Source organism: Lissotriton vulgaris, chromosome 9, assembly GCF_964263255.1.
Source record: "Lissotriton vulgaris chromosome 9, aLisVul1.2, whole genome shotgun sequence".
NCBI classification, from domain to species: domain Eukaryota; kingdom Metazoa; phylum Chordata; class Amphibia; order Caudata; family Salamandridae; genus Lissotriton; species Lissotriton vulgaris.
Genome location: NC_141697.1, coordinates 362,062,283 through 362,077,815, shown reverse-complemented (window position 1 = coordinate 362,077,815; position 15,533 = coordinate 362,062,283). Strand labels below are relative to the sequence as shown.

The window sequence follows — 15,533 nt, the reverse complement described above, 5'->3', positions numbered from 1 at the left end:
ATCACTTATGCAACATATCGAAATCTAAGTCAGTCTTTTCATTTAATTATTCTTTTGCAATGTTCACAGCTTTCCTGTAATTGGGGAAAGCACTGTTCAGTCAATGTACAAGTGTATTTCTATTCTTGTAAATCATGGTTTCTTTTGTTTTTTAAGGGGTTTACATTTTCTGCATGAAAATGTGTTTTCAGAATTGTTTCCGTATTGTTACAGATTTTATCAGACTGTCGGGCAGTGCTAGTTGTTCTGGGACCCTGGTGTGCAGATAAAGTAGCAGCCATGATGGTGAGAGAACTGCAGAAGTATATTAAGCATGAACAAGAAGACCTGCACAGAAAATTCTTGTTGTTTACAGACACTTTCCTAAGGAAAATCCATGCACTCTGTGAAGAGCACTTCACACCAGCCTCACTTGACCTGAAATTTGTAACCCCCAAAGTCATAAAACTGCTTGAAATTTTGCGAAAATACAAACCATATGAACGGCAGCAGTTTGAAAGTGTTGAGTGGTATAACAATAGGAATCAGGATAATTATGTGTCTTGGAGTGATTCTGAAGATGACGACGAAGATGAAGAAATTGAGGAAAAAGAAAAACCTGAGGCAAATTTCCCTTCCCCTTTCACAAACATTTTATGTGGGATTATTTTTGTGGAGAGAAGATATACAGCGGTAGTCCTAAACAGGTATTTTTACGAATGTTAATAAATATATCTTGTTTGAAATGTTTTTATGGGTATATTATATGAACTCAAAAGTATGATTAAAACTTTTATTACAGTACACTGTTTCGTAATTGTTTTACACATTGACACCACAAATGTGATGTCCCACGTTTATTAATATAAAAAAGTTTGAGGTATCTAGTTTGTTTCTCCTGAGCACATGGATGTGTTTTCTTAGTTTGCATGTTAAAGGATAAGAAATTCTAAGCCAGCCTAAAAAAAAATGACACATTTATAGATCTTGGCGGACTAAGTGCCATTTAGAGGTGAGGTAGCCGCTGATTGACTGCCAGTAGAACCATCACCTGTGGCCAGTTCTGTGGTAGCGACCCAGGGTCCACAAGGTTTGTGGCAGCCTTTGTCTCAGAAGACATGGTGGACCTGGCCCTCAGTCACAGGAAGACAATTCGGTTGTCATCAAGGTCATTTCTGCATAGATATAAATAAACCGATGGTTTGGGACTTAATTGATGAGAAAGAAAAAAGAACGACTTGCAATAGCAACCTACCCAGTGTTGATTCTGTCGACAAGTGCTTTGTCTGTGTTGGACGAAACACCTTTTTTCTAAATTCAACCCTCCACTGTGACAATCATTTTTTTTAAATGGGTGGTCAGCCTACTGCAGGATGGCGCCTTTTCTATCCCAGTGGCCTTTTCCAACTGCCCATAGTCATCCTAGTAGCGTCTAGGTGATCCTAACAAAAATACTGAAAAGCAATTTTTTATAAAGATGAACAACAGACAAAAGAACGGTTGTATTTGTAAAGGAATTCTTTCCCCCCATTGTGAAATATGGGTTTGCAGTGCTAATATTTGTTTGCACCATGGTTTGAGTATCACTTTTGCATTGAGGTTTTGCTTGGACTTTCTGTCACTTTTGACAAGGATTTGGCACCAATTCAACTCTCACAACTGTGTGTTTTTTTCCCCCTTGAAACACATATTTAGATAGAGAACTTTATTGGTAAAAGAACATACATCATACGTTACATGTTATCAAGCTGCAACTTTGCCTGTACCATGTATTTGAATTTTAATTCCATAGTAGCACAATATATTAAGTTATTATGCACTTATTAACCACCAGATTTTCAGTCACACCTCAACTAAAACTATTGTATTTACTAATTATAGCTGAAAGCAATTTGTTTTCTCACAGTGAGTGTTTATACTAAGAACGTGAAGTACCTTGTAAATGCATTATGTTGAACATGTAAATGCCAGAGCCTGAACAGTATCAAGGCGCTCGCATTTTATGTTGTCACTAATTAAATGGTCCTTTATTCGCATTGGTGTTTTAGGAGACTAGTGTACCCCTTCCAGGATTTTAACCTGTGATCTGCTGTTTACAGTTATCTCTGTAATATATACTCCACTCATTGATAAATTCTACCAGTGGTGCTATTACAGCCACCGATTATCTTTTGAAAGACACGTTATGGTAGGCAGAGCTGATTAACTAGTTCGAAGGGCTGAAGCACTCCTATAATTTAGAATTTCTCTAAATACCTTTGCCCTGCGAAATATTAAATTAATCTCTATCTTACCATCTCATCTTTGACTTCTGCCGCTATGGCCTTCCGCCAGAGGGTTGGAAAACATTGTGAGCGGATTTGGCCTGGCATGGCTGTGGTGGCGAACTTGAGCAAACTATTTAGACTTGACTGAAATAGACCTGTGATGAAAATACAGAAAAATGGTTAACAACTACATTGCTAAGGGAAAAAGGGATGAAAAGGAGGAACAGCAGAATAGATGGGAAGAGGGCGAGGAACTCTGGCTTGAAAAAGGATATCAAAGTGGTAAAGACAAGAGGGAGAATAAAGGGAGTGAGTAGTGGGAATAATATTGAACAAAAGAAAGTGGGATATGGAACGAAAAAAGAGAGGGAATATCCTTGGAAATAAAATTGAGGAGAGAATACATGAAGAAGGGGAAAAAACATTGAAATGAGACCAAAAAGTGCAAAGGAACATTGTGGGATAGGGTGTTTTTTTATTTTTTTAGAACGAACATGAGTGGATACATGAGTTGGCAAGGGAATTGGTAAATGGTAGCAAAATAGAAGGAAGAACAAGGTGATCGTGCAAGGAAGACTTATACAAATGTGAGGTATGCAAGAAGGAAAACTAAATGAAGGTATTAGGAATTCAAACATACAAACTTTAAGGGAGCTGATAAGGATATGGATCCAGGAACGTACGTGGGTGAAAGATTGATGCAATTGAAAGCAGTGAAATTGAGAGATGTACGTTAAACAAAACTCTAAGAAGATAGAGAATCTTGCAGAGATGGGGTTGTCGAATGAGAGATTTAGACCAGGAAGTAATTGACAATCTTGGAGAGATAACCTGGGCTAAACATGCAGATTGAGAAGAATACGGCTGTGAGTGGTGAAGGTTCAGGAAAGGGGAAGAAAATATGCAGAAGAGATGTAAAACAGATACACTGATAAGTTATTCTAGGAAAAGATGGCGATCAAATGAGCCCTGCAAGAGAAGGAGCTGAGAGAATAAGCGTTCTGTTAATGGAGGTAAGAGGGCTACAAATGGATCAATTAGAATACGTTTGAAGGTGAGAGGAAATCAGATAAGAATTAAGGTAAGAGAATGAGAGTTGGAAGAAGAAGTGAGATGGGTAGAGACCAGTGGCAAACAAGAAAAAATATTGCGAAAAGAATAATTTTCCATAGTAAAGCTATAGGAAACTAGATTTTATTAAGACACCATTGCAAGTTTTATGCTGTATCTTTACTTCTAAACTCTGTACGAAGAAGAAAATCTCTGTTGGAAGTAAAGGCTATAACTTCCAGAATTACAAATTGAAATTCTCTGAAGTTAAAAGTGGAATAAAACTCCTGAAGTAGGTGCTCAATAATACTTCCATACGTATGCAGCCCACCGTACTTGCTCCTCCACATTGCTGCTAAACAGGTTTCCTTCCAGCTCTGGCAGTCCAGCAGAATGGCTAGACCATGACTGATCCCCAGCTTAGACCGATCTCCATTATCAGTTCCACCTTGGCATCTTTACTTTCTCCATGTAAGCAAAACATGTTAAGCTGCACGCGTTAGATCCTTAAAGATCAAAACAGAAGAAAAAGACAGCCTTTTTGAAAAACAGGCCCTGTCACTTTAACTGCACGACGTCCCTATTGCAAAAACTAATGAAAATCAGCAGACCATAATCCATTCAAAATAATATAATAAAAAATGCAAGCATACCACCGTCAAGAAGTTTTGTTTTAACCCAGGGCATTATAATTCTCTCCTTAATATTTTTAGTTGGATCTAAACTTTTCCTCTAAGTTAGAGTGGATAATTGCTGTGTTTTGCAAAGCTGGAGGCTCATTTTATGCTAGTGTACACATAAAAAACCTCTCCGCCGCCACGCCATCCCAAGACCATTCAACTGCTTCACAGCCTATAAGATGTCTTCCAGTCTAGTTCCTATAATAAAAGATTTTGAAGCCATTTTCCCCGCTTCTGAATGGTTGCCAAATCCAACCGGAGAAGATTATGGGTTAAAAATCAGATAATGAGTTTTTATTACCTTAATCCAACCATGATTTTTCACTAGATCAAAATCATCAGCTGTTGCCCCAGAGCACATATCCTTACTGTTGACCTCATACCACCTTGAGGCATCTCCCTACATAATTTACCTCATTAGTCTGACATATAAAATAAATAATATGGGTCAGGGTTCCCAAGCACACCCTGCCTGCACCTGTTGAACCATCCATATTAATGTGTGGAAGACACCACCACCCTATAGAAGTTCACTCTTTCATATTTCTTATCTCTTTCTGCAAATTGGCAGGAATGTTCATAACCTGTATTATAGATGTAGAAGCAGGGTGCATCTTGCTTCTAAGACACTAGCTCAGGAGAACCAGACCCCTCTCTATTATATAGGCTGGTGAAGCACGCTCCCTAGGTCGAACCCTAAATGTGAACTCTCCAGCTAATCTAGGAAAACAAACATTTTTTTTTAATCGACAAAGGTTTTTTGAAACCTACACAGTTCTTGCAGTTGCGGTGGGATAGAATGCAGGGAGGCTGCAAGGGCCTGAAAGTGCTGTCACAGAAAACACTGGCTTTGATTTTATACTTATGCAGTATGTCTTAATTGTTGTGGAAGAAGTTTCACTTTGGCCAATGCAGTGAAACAGGTAACAATTTTCTTTAATTTTTACTGCTGGGTTAGCAAATAACATGCGTGTGCTACTTTTAGGTTAATAAAGGAAGCTGGCAAGCAGGATCCGGAGCTGGCTTACATCAGTAGCAACTTCATAACTGGGCATGGCATTGGAAAGAGTCAACCTCGGAACAAACAAATGGAAATGGAGTTCAGAAAACAGGAGGAGGTAAATTACATTACATTGAGTGACTTAAGCATTCCTTTCAAGCCGTTATCTTAGTAACTTTATAGTGGTTTTGCATATTGGTAATGCAGTTGTTTGGTGTGGTTCGTCTGAAAGGAGATTTCTATGCACAGCCCAGATACTGTTCAACAATGTTGAAAAACTAGTTCACCCTGAAGTCAGCATATTTTATGCTACTCTACTCAACATATGATTCTACAATATTGAGATAGTCTGTGGTTGAACAGTTGTTTACAGTGCCAAGCAGTGGAGAACTGTTGGTGAACTACAAATCACGTAAGACCAGAATACTCTTTCAAAGGAGTGTCTATAAGATGACAATGTGTATCATTTTGCCACCCAAGCCAGCGCTTATTTTAGGAATTCAGTATACCTAATAAGCACAATATATTCGAGTTCAGTATTCAAATAAAATGATTATGGGAAACCACAATTCAAACTGTAGTATAGGATGTAGTCATACATAGCATACCAGGGACATACCTTGTGAAGTAATTTAACTTAAGAGCTTGTAAGAATTTGATTTTGGTCACACCTTAAATAGATGGTATGCTCAGGAATAATACATAAAAGAAAGCAACATAAATGACACAGCTGGAAGTACAGTAGCTGGCAAAAGGGTAAAGAGTGCGAGTAGAAACTAATACGGCCATTCAGGCCAAATAAGCACTCAACAATTCTGCATTAATTCCTCAGTCAACAGCAGCAGAGAATTTGCTGGACTGATTTGTTCTGCTAATATTGAGCTCCGTTTCCTTCTTCCAATCTGGTCCCTAAAATGGCTATTGTCTGTTGGGGCGGATGTTAAGCACAGCTTTGATTTTCGAGCTGAAGAAAACCTGTAGGGTCTTAGTGTTTTCCACTGACATGGTCCAGTTAATGTTTGCTGTCCCAACTGAAAATCTCTGCCTTAAGGCTACTAATGTGGGCATTCCACATTTAAACTAACAAGTGAGTAGTGAAGTTTTTTTCAGAAAGTTATTTCGATTAAAACTTGCACACAGTCGATTCCTTTATAACAGTACATACAGTTGTGCATTTTTATCAACAAAATCGATCCATAAAATTAATATTAAAAACATTTGTCTTTAAAACCGTACTAGAAAATTATGAAATTCTAAAAAAACGTACAACCTTTATGTAAAGATTCCCTTATAAAATGATCATAAAATCCTTGGTGGAAAATAAAGTGTATATATGTGCAAACTAGCTTTGAACTAATATGCCTATTCTGGTTCCACATTCCTATTAAAAGATCTAATGTAGCTCATATTATGCACAAGAAACGTGTCCTAGTTCATAGCTACCTCAAGGCAGACACTACATAGCCAGTCAGAATTTCCTATCCAATTTAAATGATGCTGCTATGAACAAATAGCTAAAATTTGAGGCCATTCACTATCCTTGTAAGACCAACTGAAAATAGGAAGTTGCTTACAGCAAAAACGCTGTAAGTAGATGTATTACTCTTTTAAATTCATAATGCCTCTAGGTATCTCCGGGCTCTGAGATAATTATACACTGGTCGTATCCACTTTCCTCTTCTATATGCTTGACAGAAAACCATCACATTGTGCATGGTTTCAATTTCTGCTTTGGAGCACAGAGTACAGGTAGGCGTACAACCGGGACATCCACGAGGATCCTGCAGTGCTATAAATGTCCCTAGTTCAAGTATGTCATAGCGAAATTTTAAATAAAAAGATTTCGCCAATTAATTACGTGTTAATCAAGGACATTTTCATAACTGGCTGTGTCCTTAATGGACAAAAATTAAACTGTCAACCTACCATGAGCAGAGGAACAAAAGAGATTGGTCTGGATAAACTCCCAGTAGCAGGTCTTCAGTTGCAATTTGGACACAGCCAACAACTAACCAGTATCCATCCAAAAATAGCCAAGGTACATTCTATTGAACCAATAACTAGCATGTTTGAACCACGGAAAAACGAGGCCTCTATCATGGGCTAGCAATTTCTCTGCTGTCCTCCGGTATGGCTGCAGTTCCTTTGTAGTCCAGAGCCTTACTCAATATAATAATGGTCTGAGTCTAGCAATGACCCCCACTCTTTTTAGAGCAGTATCTACAAACATGGGAATTAAAAGAGTAGTAGTGAGAAGGTGGAGAAGCGAGTGAACTAACTTATTTTAGCTAATTGTAAGAAGATCTGTCTTTGCATAGCCCCATATTTCAGCCTTCTCTTTTTCGCTCTCTATTAGCAGATGCTACCACTACCCAATCTAATTGTACTCCATTCACTGACCTCAAAATAATGGAAGGCTGATTGTGCCTTGCCAAGATTTGAATTTGCAACTCACAAATCACGTTATATCTCTGCTGTGCGCATTCACTTCATTGTGGAATCCTGCTGACATTAAAAAAAACTACTACACGTCCTTACTGTTTGCTGCACATTTTGCCTTGGTGTTTGAAAAGGAAAGGGTTAAAAAACCGGGTGGTGGCTTTAATATAGTTTGGAGACTCTTGCTAGGTCACGGTAGGAGCTGTGGAATGGACTCTCCTTTCCTGGAATCTCTATGCTTTAGTCTTTTTAATAAAAGTAGCCTTTGTGATGTAAACCTGAATTAGTTTCATATATGTTTCCAGATGACTTGGCTTTACCCAACTGCCAACCATAACAGTTAGTTAGTTTTGGTAAGCAGGTTAAGTCACCAAATACCACACAGTGAGAACTCCTCTATCAGAATAATTTGTTTATTTTGCATATTTCTATAGCACAGCATTACCACAGTAGTGTCTGTAAACTCTACAGATAACCAAGAAAAAGAGAGATGTATATCTTGCATGTTGGACATTAAGACTAGTTAATCAATCTAGTCTGAAACCAGAATTAAAGCTGTTAGAAGAACTGAGGGAGATTGTGTTTGGAACCTCTACATAGGACAAAATATAGGTATTCAGAAGTAAGGGTAATGAAACGGTGTGAAGCAGGTGAGGGTAAGAATGATGGGCCAATCTGAAAGGTACAATAGTAATTTAAGAGGGAATTGTTTGCAAGCAAGTCAAGGATTAGAGGGTAAGTAAAGAGGAGAGGTTACTAGTGAGTCATAAAATACCTTAAAAGTAAACGACCACGTTGAGGAGAGCGTGAAAAGACAGATGAGTGTAGTACAAATATGCATTAGACTTTCAAATTTAGTTTAAAAAAAAAAAATCAAACTGTAAACAGATTTTTGGTAAATGCGATAGCTTCTGCCTACGGTTCAGGCTGCACAGAGACCAGATTGACCAATTGTTGAGTAACATAGGAATATTTTGTACTCCAACGAGACCCACTATTTGCTCCAGAAGTCTTTCAGTGTGTTCCAGTTGTTTTCAATGAAGTGCCTTGAAGATGATGCAGGTGGCTTTAAACTTGACCCTGGCTTCCTGAAGGAGCCAATGCTAGTATCAAGATGTTTAGAGCAGTATGACGTTCTCTTTCTCTGTGTGAAAAACAACTAAATCATTAATAACATTCCTAAAGGGATGTGATAGAGACATCTAGCCTCATATTCCTTACCTTTGAACTTCCGGAAGATTTTGATAGAAATACCCCAGGATGCCGGTAGGTGGCGTCAGTCGACTCCTTGTGATGTCGTAGGCTTTGTTTGTCGTTGTCGTGACATCCATGTCGTCAATATAACCACTACTCCGGCGTGCTAATGTTAGTTCTTTTGCTTTCCGTGCCAGCCAGCGCCGATTCGTTGGAGAGCTACCCCGTCACTTTTTGACTACCATTTGTCGACTTCTTTTGGTTTGTAGGATGCCCAGTAGGAAGACTTCAGGGCTCTAGCTGTGCGATGCCTGTCACCACGTCAAGTCGGTAGCGGACCCCCACCTTGCATATCTCTAGTGCCTGGTGCATCGACTACGACACAAATTCTTGCTCAGATTGCTGTGCCATAGCACCAAAGGCTTTGAGGGAGCGGCCCCTGAAGCTCCTCGCGGCCTGGCACGCACTGTGAAGGTCGTTTCGTCGATCTTGCTAACTATTTTGGTCGAGAGGAAGGTCTGAGCATCAATCCGGGGACTCGAAGTTCTGTAGTAGGGGATCTCTGTGTATAGTCATGATCTAGTGAATAGTCCCGCCCATGTGCGTGGACCCTGGAGCAATCAAAAATAATCTCTTAAAGTGTCGAAAAAATGCAGAACTGCACAGACACTTAAGAGAGAATTTAAAGACCTATAATGCAGCCTATAAACAGTCTACACTGTCCAGTACTTCAACTACAAATTCCACCAAAAATCCACAAACAGCAAAGCCTGTCCAGATTTCCCTTGCCTTCAGCAAAAACCCTCTGGAATGATAGAGAGGAAGACATGGACAGACAAGCCCCATAGACTGCCATTATGTGGCTCAAAACAGGATACTGTACCTTTAAGAGAACTTTCCAGAACTTCACAGTATCCCAGAATGCACTGCAGGTCACTTTTGCTTTCAGTTCTTTTTTCTGGCTCCTGCTAGCAGGACCCTAGAGCATTGAGCTCTCCCTTTTTAGGGTTTTTGGTGATTGTTTCACTGCTTTTACTCAAGTTAAGTGCTTTATTGTACTTTGGTGCCTTTCTCCTTAGTTCTTGCACTCAGTTTTTTGTCGAATATGCCTGCTTTATTCGATAAATGCCCGGAGTGCTCCAGGAAGAAGGCCAAATCGGATCCCCATGAGGTGTGTATCCTCTGCCTTCCTTCTTCACATATCCCTGAGGAGTGTGTGATATGTCAAGGCTTCTCTGGCAGGACCCTGAAGAACAGTTTGAATCAATTTATCCATTGGCTCAACAACAACTGCTGTGGACTTACATTCACCAGCACAGTTGACACCCAATCCATCCTCTTCCTGGACCTAAACATATATAATCTTGATGTCTCTCCACACACAAGATTATATTGGAAACCCACAGAAAGGAACACGCTGTTATCTTATAACAGCAATCATTTAAGAGCCCTTAGGGATTCCTTGCCCTACTCCCAATTTCTCCGTATCAGACGGAATTGTTTTGCCAAGGAAGATTACTTTAAAGAGGCTGCAGTCTTATCAGAAAAGCTCAAAAATAGGGCTACCCCAATAGGTTGGTCAGAACAGCTGTCAACCGGGCTTGGTATTGCCCGAGGGAGGTCCTCCTCTGTCCTAAAGAAAAAGAATCCAACTCTAGAATAGCTTGTGTAACCACGTTCTCTCCTGCTTCTAATGCGATGAAAAAAAGCATAATCAAACATTGGCCAACCCTAAACGTAGGTGCCTTGCATTTTGACCGTCCCTTGTTTGCCTTCAAGAAAAGTTCCAATCTTAAGACCAATTGGCCAGAGCTGCTTTACCAACCCCCCAACTCTGGGCACAATAGACTCCTTGTGGACCCAAACACCATTAGTGGGACATGCCAAATGTGGATCATGTAACGTCTGTGATTTTACCATTGAAGGCAAGTCGTTTGTATTCAATAAAGTGACTGTCCATTGTAAGAGTTTTACCAACTGTAATAGCAGTGATGTAATTACCTGATCCACTGCCCTTGTAAATTGATATATGTTGGATAAACTAGGCAAAAAATCAAGACAAGGATTTGTCAGCACCGCAGTCTAATTCGCTGCAAGACCCCCAACGCCCCATTGGTGGATCACTTCACCGAAAAAGGACACACAGACAATGATTTGAGATGGACTGTCCTTAAATCTGTGAAGCTACCGCCACGTGGAGGTGATATTGGACTCCTAATGAACAGATAGGAACTAAAAATGATTCTACATATGGACAGCATAAGGAGTGGACTCAATCGCAAAGAGGATTGTACCTCACTTCTCTGAAAATGTATTTCCAGCTTTTGATTAATTACTGCCTGCCTAATCTGAATCACTCAATGTAACTGTTTTTATAATGACAATGTCATTTTATGTCACTTGCATGTTCTGGAGCACTCACATCATCACCACCTTCGTGACTATTTTGTAATGCACCGCCTTCACTGCACTGAGGTCATCGTTCCAAGATGTGCGCCACAATCGCCGACGGCTGCCCCCTCCAAAATGGCCGCCACTGTGTGCCCTTTTTCCCTTTCCAATATGGCCGATTTGCCTACTTCCTTCAGCACGCCCAAACCCTTGCGTCCTCCGGCGCGATTGGGCTCCGTAGACGTCCGTGGAAGTTCCACCGTGAACTTTAGGTAAGTGTTGCCCCCATCGGTGTTCAATATTCGCAGCGCAACACGGTGCGCTTGTTCATCGGCATCTAATTTTCCCGCAGGTGCCTTATTATAGGTCCCAACCACGTGCAGCCGCCCTCGAGACCTGCACCTTATCTGGTAAGCAGCCCCCGTTATCTTAACAGGCTGGCAAGACCTTATCCCTGCATTGTCCCGCTTGGTAGCGGTTTCCTCACTTTTTCAATCCCTTTCCCTGCAGGCGCCTAATCGTCCAATCGGCTCCCCCTCCGAGACCCTTGCAATCCTTGGTAAGCGGGTCCTTGTTACATCTATCCTTCACGCACCTCCATAGCTGCGCTTCTGAATTTAACATCCCTACTACGATTCGCGCATCCAGGGAACTTACAACTCACCTCGAGGTAAGCCCCATCCCTCAGACCCCAACGTTTCCTTGTCCTTGCGACTGGGCCTTGCATTAAATTCCGGCCTTAACCTCCTTAGGCTGCACTCCTGTTTTTAACATCCCAACCACGATTCGCTCATCCAGGGAACCGACAATTCTCCTTGAGGTAAGCCCCATCACTCAGACCCCAATGTTACCTTGTCTGTGTCACTGGGCATTGCATTAATTCCGGCCTTAACCCTCATAGGCTCCAGTATCCGGTAGCCCTACCATAATTGATTCCTCACACGCCCCGGTTGCCCAATTATACAGTCCCGGAGGTAAATATCTTACTGCTCAGGTCTCTATAGTGTAACTTTATTACGTTCGGCACTTGTGTAACTTGATTACGACTGACACTTGATTGATACTATCACACACGTTTGGTTGTTTTCAGTCCAACGCGTCCCTATGCACGAATAGGTTTTTGCACATGCGCCGTGTTCGTCTGGCATTGATTGCTTGACACTTATTTACACGAATGGCAGGTACCACCTTAAGCATGGTATGGTCACCTGACTGCTTTTGCTTTTGTGAGTAACACAGCTTGCTAATCATCATTCTATGTGTCCCCTTGTTTCTCCTTGTAAGTACAGGCTTTTAAATTAAGGCAAAGCATTGAATGTCCTGATGATGATCCGTAATTGTAACTGGATCGAAACGCCGTCGACAGTTTATGTAGTCTAAACACCAGTTCACAACTTTGTGCCAAAATCATGTTTTTTCTACATATGTGAAGCAAATTGATTCTAATTTTTTGCTCCTTCACTTTTCAATTGCCTGAAAATTCCTAATTATTTGTATTGTGAATTGTTTGTCTAGCCTTGTGGATACATGACTGTGTCCCACTGCTTTACTGTTGTTTGTTTATTTTTACTCATTTCAGTATCAAATAAATTTTGAAGTCCGGCTGGACTTCATGTTCATTATAGCGCAGAATGTCTTCTAGTTCCCCGGAGTCCATCAAATCTGGCCTGCTTAGTTACAGATCTCTTCCTCGCCATGCCGGTGATATCTGGCTCTCTTTCTACCCACGCCTGGGATCTCTTGTTCTTGACAGAAACATGGAACAAAGATTCTTCCAACCCTGATATTAATCTGGCAACTCCCCCAGACTATCGCTTTGTTGGGATAAATTGCTCGGGTACAAAGGTGGGAGGTGGTATCGCCGTTATTTTATGATCCCATTGGAAGATTACATTCAGGTAACTTACCAACCTCTGTTCCATTGAAGCGATGTATTTCACTATCTCGGATGCCTCCTCCCTCATTCTAGCAGGTGTCTTGGTATACAACCCCCCTGGCGTGTCGCGCTCCTCGCTTACAGAACTCCTCGCTACGATTGCGGACCTCTCACTGAAGCATCCCCATTTTTTTTTATCCTAGGAGACTTCAACCTTCATGTAGATGTTGCTGCATGCACGAGGGCTAGATATCTCCTGGATACTCTGCACGGCCTAAACCTTTTCCGGCAGGTACAGGGCCATACACATCAAGCTGACCACACCCTCGATCTTATTTTCTAATCATTCTGTCCTCAATACCCTTCCTCCTTTACCCCTTACCTTGTCTAACCATTACTTGATCCCATTCCGGTTGACTGTGTTCCAGCCATCGGATACTTCATCCAAAGCCAGGGACCTGGGCAGAAAATGTCACAAGGCCACCTGCGATGCCTTAGAACCCATCTTTCTTAATCTGATCGGGCAGTCCTCCAATGATCTGAACGCTGACGTTTCCAATTTTAACACCTGTCTTTCCTCCTCTATCGACCTCATCGCCCCAATGCAACCCCTATCCTCCTTAAGATCAAAGCCTTCAGCTCCCTGGTTCTCCACGGCATTACGCGATGAAAGGAGCAAATGTAAAAAATTGGAACACAGCGACTAACGTATGATACCGTGGCTAAGGCTACTTATAGAGCTGCCCTAAAAAACTTTTACAAACTCAAGCGTGCCACTATGAGGGAATATCTTGTCGACAAAATCAATGCGGCTGAAAACTCCTCAAAAACTCTGTTCAAAATCATTAAAGAATTTTCTAATCCTCCAGCCCTGGCCTGTCCGATTTCACACCCCATTGCCCCCCCCCCCCCCCCCATGTCAAATCCTCAGTGACGGTCTCTCAAATTTTTTTCATTATAAAATCACTAATATCGCTACCTCATTTAATCAGGCTTGTGCAATCCCTCCGCCAGACCCAAATGCCTCTCAGGAAGAGGCGTTTGTATCATTTAAAGGTCTATCGACGGAAACTGCTCTGACAATGCTGCGGCGGTGTAAATCGGGGTCACCACTGGACCCTGCTCCTGCCCCGGTAATGAGCACTCTCGCCCCTCTTGTGACTGGCCCTTTACTCTCAATCTGGAATACATAGTTACTCTCAGGTCAGTTCCCTACCTCATGGAAGCAGGGTATGCTGATTCCCATCTTGAAGAAGGTTGACGCCAACCCCTCAGTGTTCAGAAATTATCGTCCTATTTTGCTCCTCCCTAAGCCAGCTAAAATACTTGAGAAAGTTGTGCAAGAGCAGTTAGCCGACAATCTTGAAACTAGACAAATTCTCCATGACTCTCAGTCCGGTTTTAGACCGGGCTTTAGCACGGAGACCGCACTACTTGAAGTGACTGAGACCATTCGTGAATGCGTGGATGCAGGCGAGGAGGCCATGTTGGTGCTCCTCGACCTGTCTGCGGCTTTTGATACCGTTTCTCATGCTATTTTATTAGATGGACTGTTCAATCTTGGGATACGGGGTACTCCTTTGGCCTGGTTCAGATCTTTTCTGATGGGTAGATCACAGCAGGTCTTCCTCTGCCCTTTTGTCTCAGAGGAAAAACCTCTTCTCTGCGGTGTCCCGCAGGGCTCGGCACTGAGCCCCCTCTTTTTTAATGTCTATCTCGCTCCTTTGGCTGAAGTAGTCAAATCCTGGGGGGTTAGAGTGATCTCTAATGCTGATGACACTCAGCTTGTGTTTTCCTTTAGAGATCACCGTGATGGCAGCTTGGCCAACTTTAGACGCTGCCTTACCAACATCTCCTCTTGGATGACTTCCAACACCCTTAAGCTTAATACTGATAAGACCGAGTGCTCCACCTCCTTCTCTATTTTGGTGGCCATCGGAGCTTAACCCCCCTCCGGTACCAGTCAAATCAGCTCGTAACCTGCGCTTTCAATTTGACAATGAACTGTCCTGTAAGACTCAAATTAATAAGGTCACCTCAGCCTGCTATGGTAAACTCTGTATGATTGGGAAGATTCTACCTTTTCTTCCCCTGGACTCGCGCAGGACCGTCACACATGCTCTAATCACTTCACACCTAGATTATTCCAATAGCATGTATGCTGGAGCCCCAGCATATTTGATTATGCGGATTCAGACTGTGCAGAATGCCGCAGCTAGGCTGATATGCAACATCCCTTATCGCCACTCAATCTCCCCATATTTGATGAAACTGCACTGGTTGCCAGTTACCTACCGCATCCAATTTAAATCCTTGGTCCTGGCCTTTAGGGCCCTTAACGGCCTTGGCCCGGCCTATCTCAGAGGCAGGCTAAAAGCCCGTTCAGTCTACCCGAAATCTCAGATCTAATCATCTTTGCCTCCTCCGCTCTCCCCGCTTTCGCCGTTCTAGAACGGGGGGTTAGAGTCTTTGCTGCGCTGACTGCCAAAATTGTGAAACAGCCTTCCACTGGGCCTACGGCTGACCACATCTGAAACATTGTTCCGAAGTAAACTGAAAACCTGGTTCTGTAGTAGGGGATCTCTGTGCATAGTCATAATCTAGTGAATAGTCCCGCCCATGTGCGTGGACCCCGGAGCAATCAAAAATAATCTCTT

General features: G+C 41.9%; 1 protein-coding gene across 1 annotated transcript in view; it reads left to right on the top strand.

Moving 5' to 3' along the window:
• Window positions 1-15,533, top strand: part of DICER1 (dicer 1, ribonuclease III) — a 521,797-nt gene that overhangs the window by 171,972 nt on the left and 334,292 nt on the right. Inside the window, exons 9-10 of the mRNA XM_086937733.1 lie at window positions 214-686; window positions 4,962-5,094. Coding sequence (XP_086793859.1) covers window positions 214-686; window positions 4,962-5,094 — 606 coding nt within the window. The remainder of the gene's footprint in view (window positions 1-213; window positions 687-4,961; window positions 5,095-15,533) is intronic.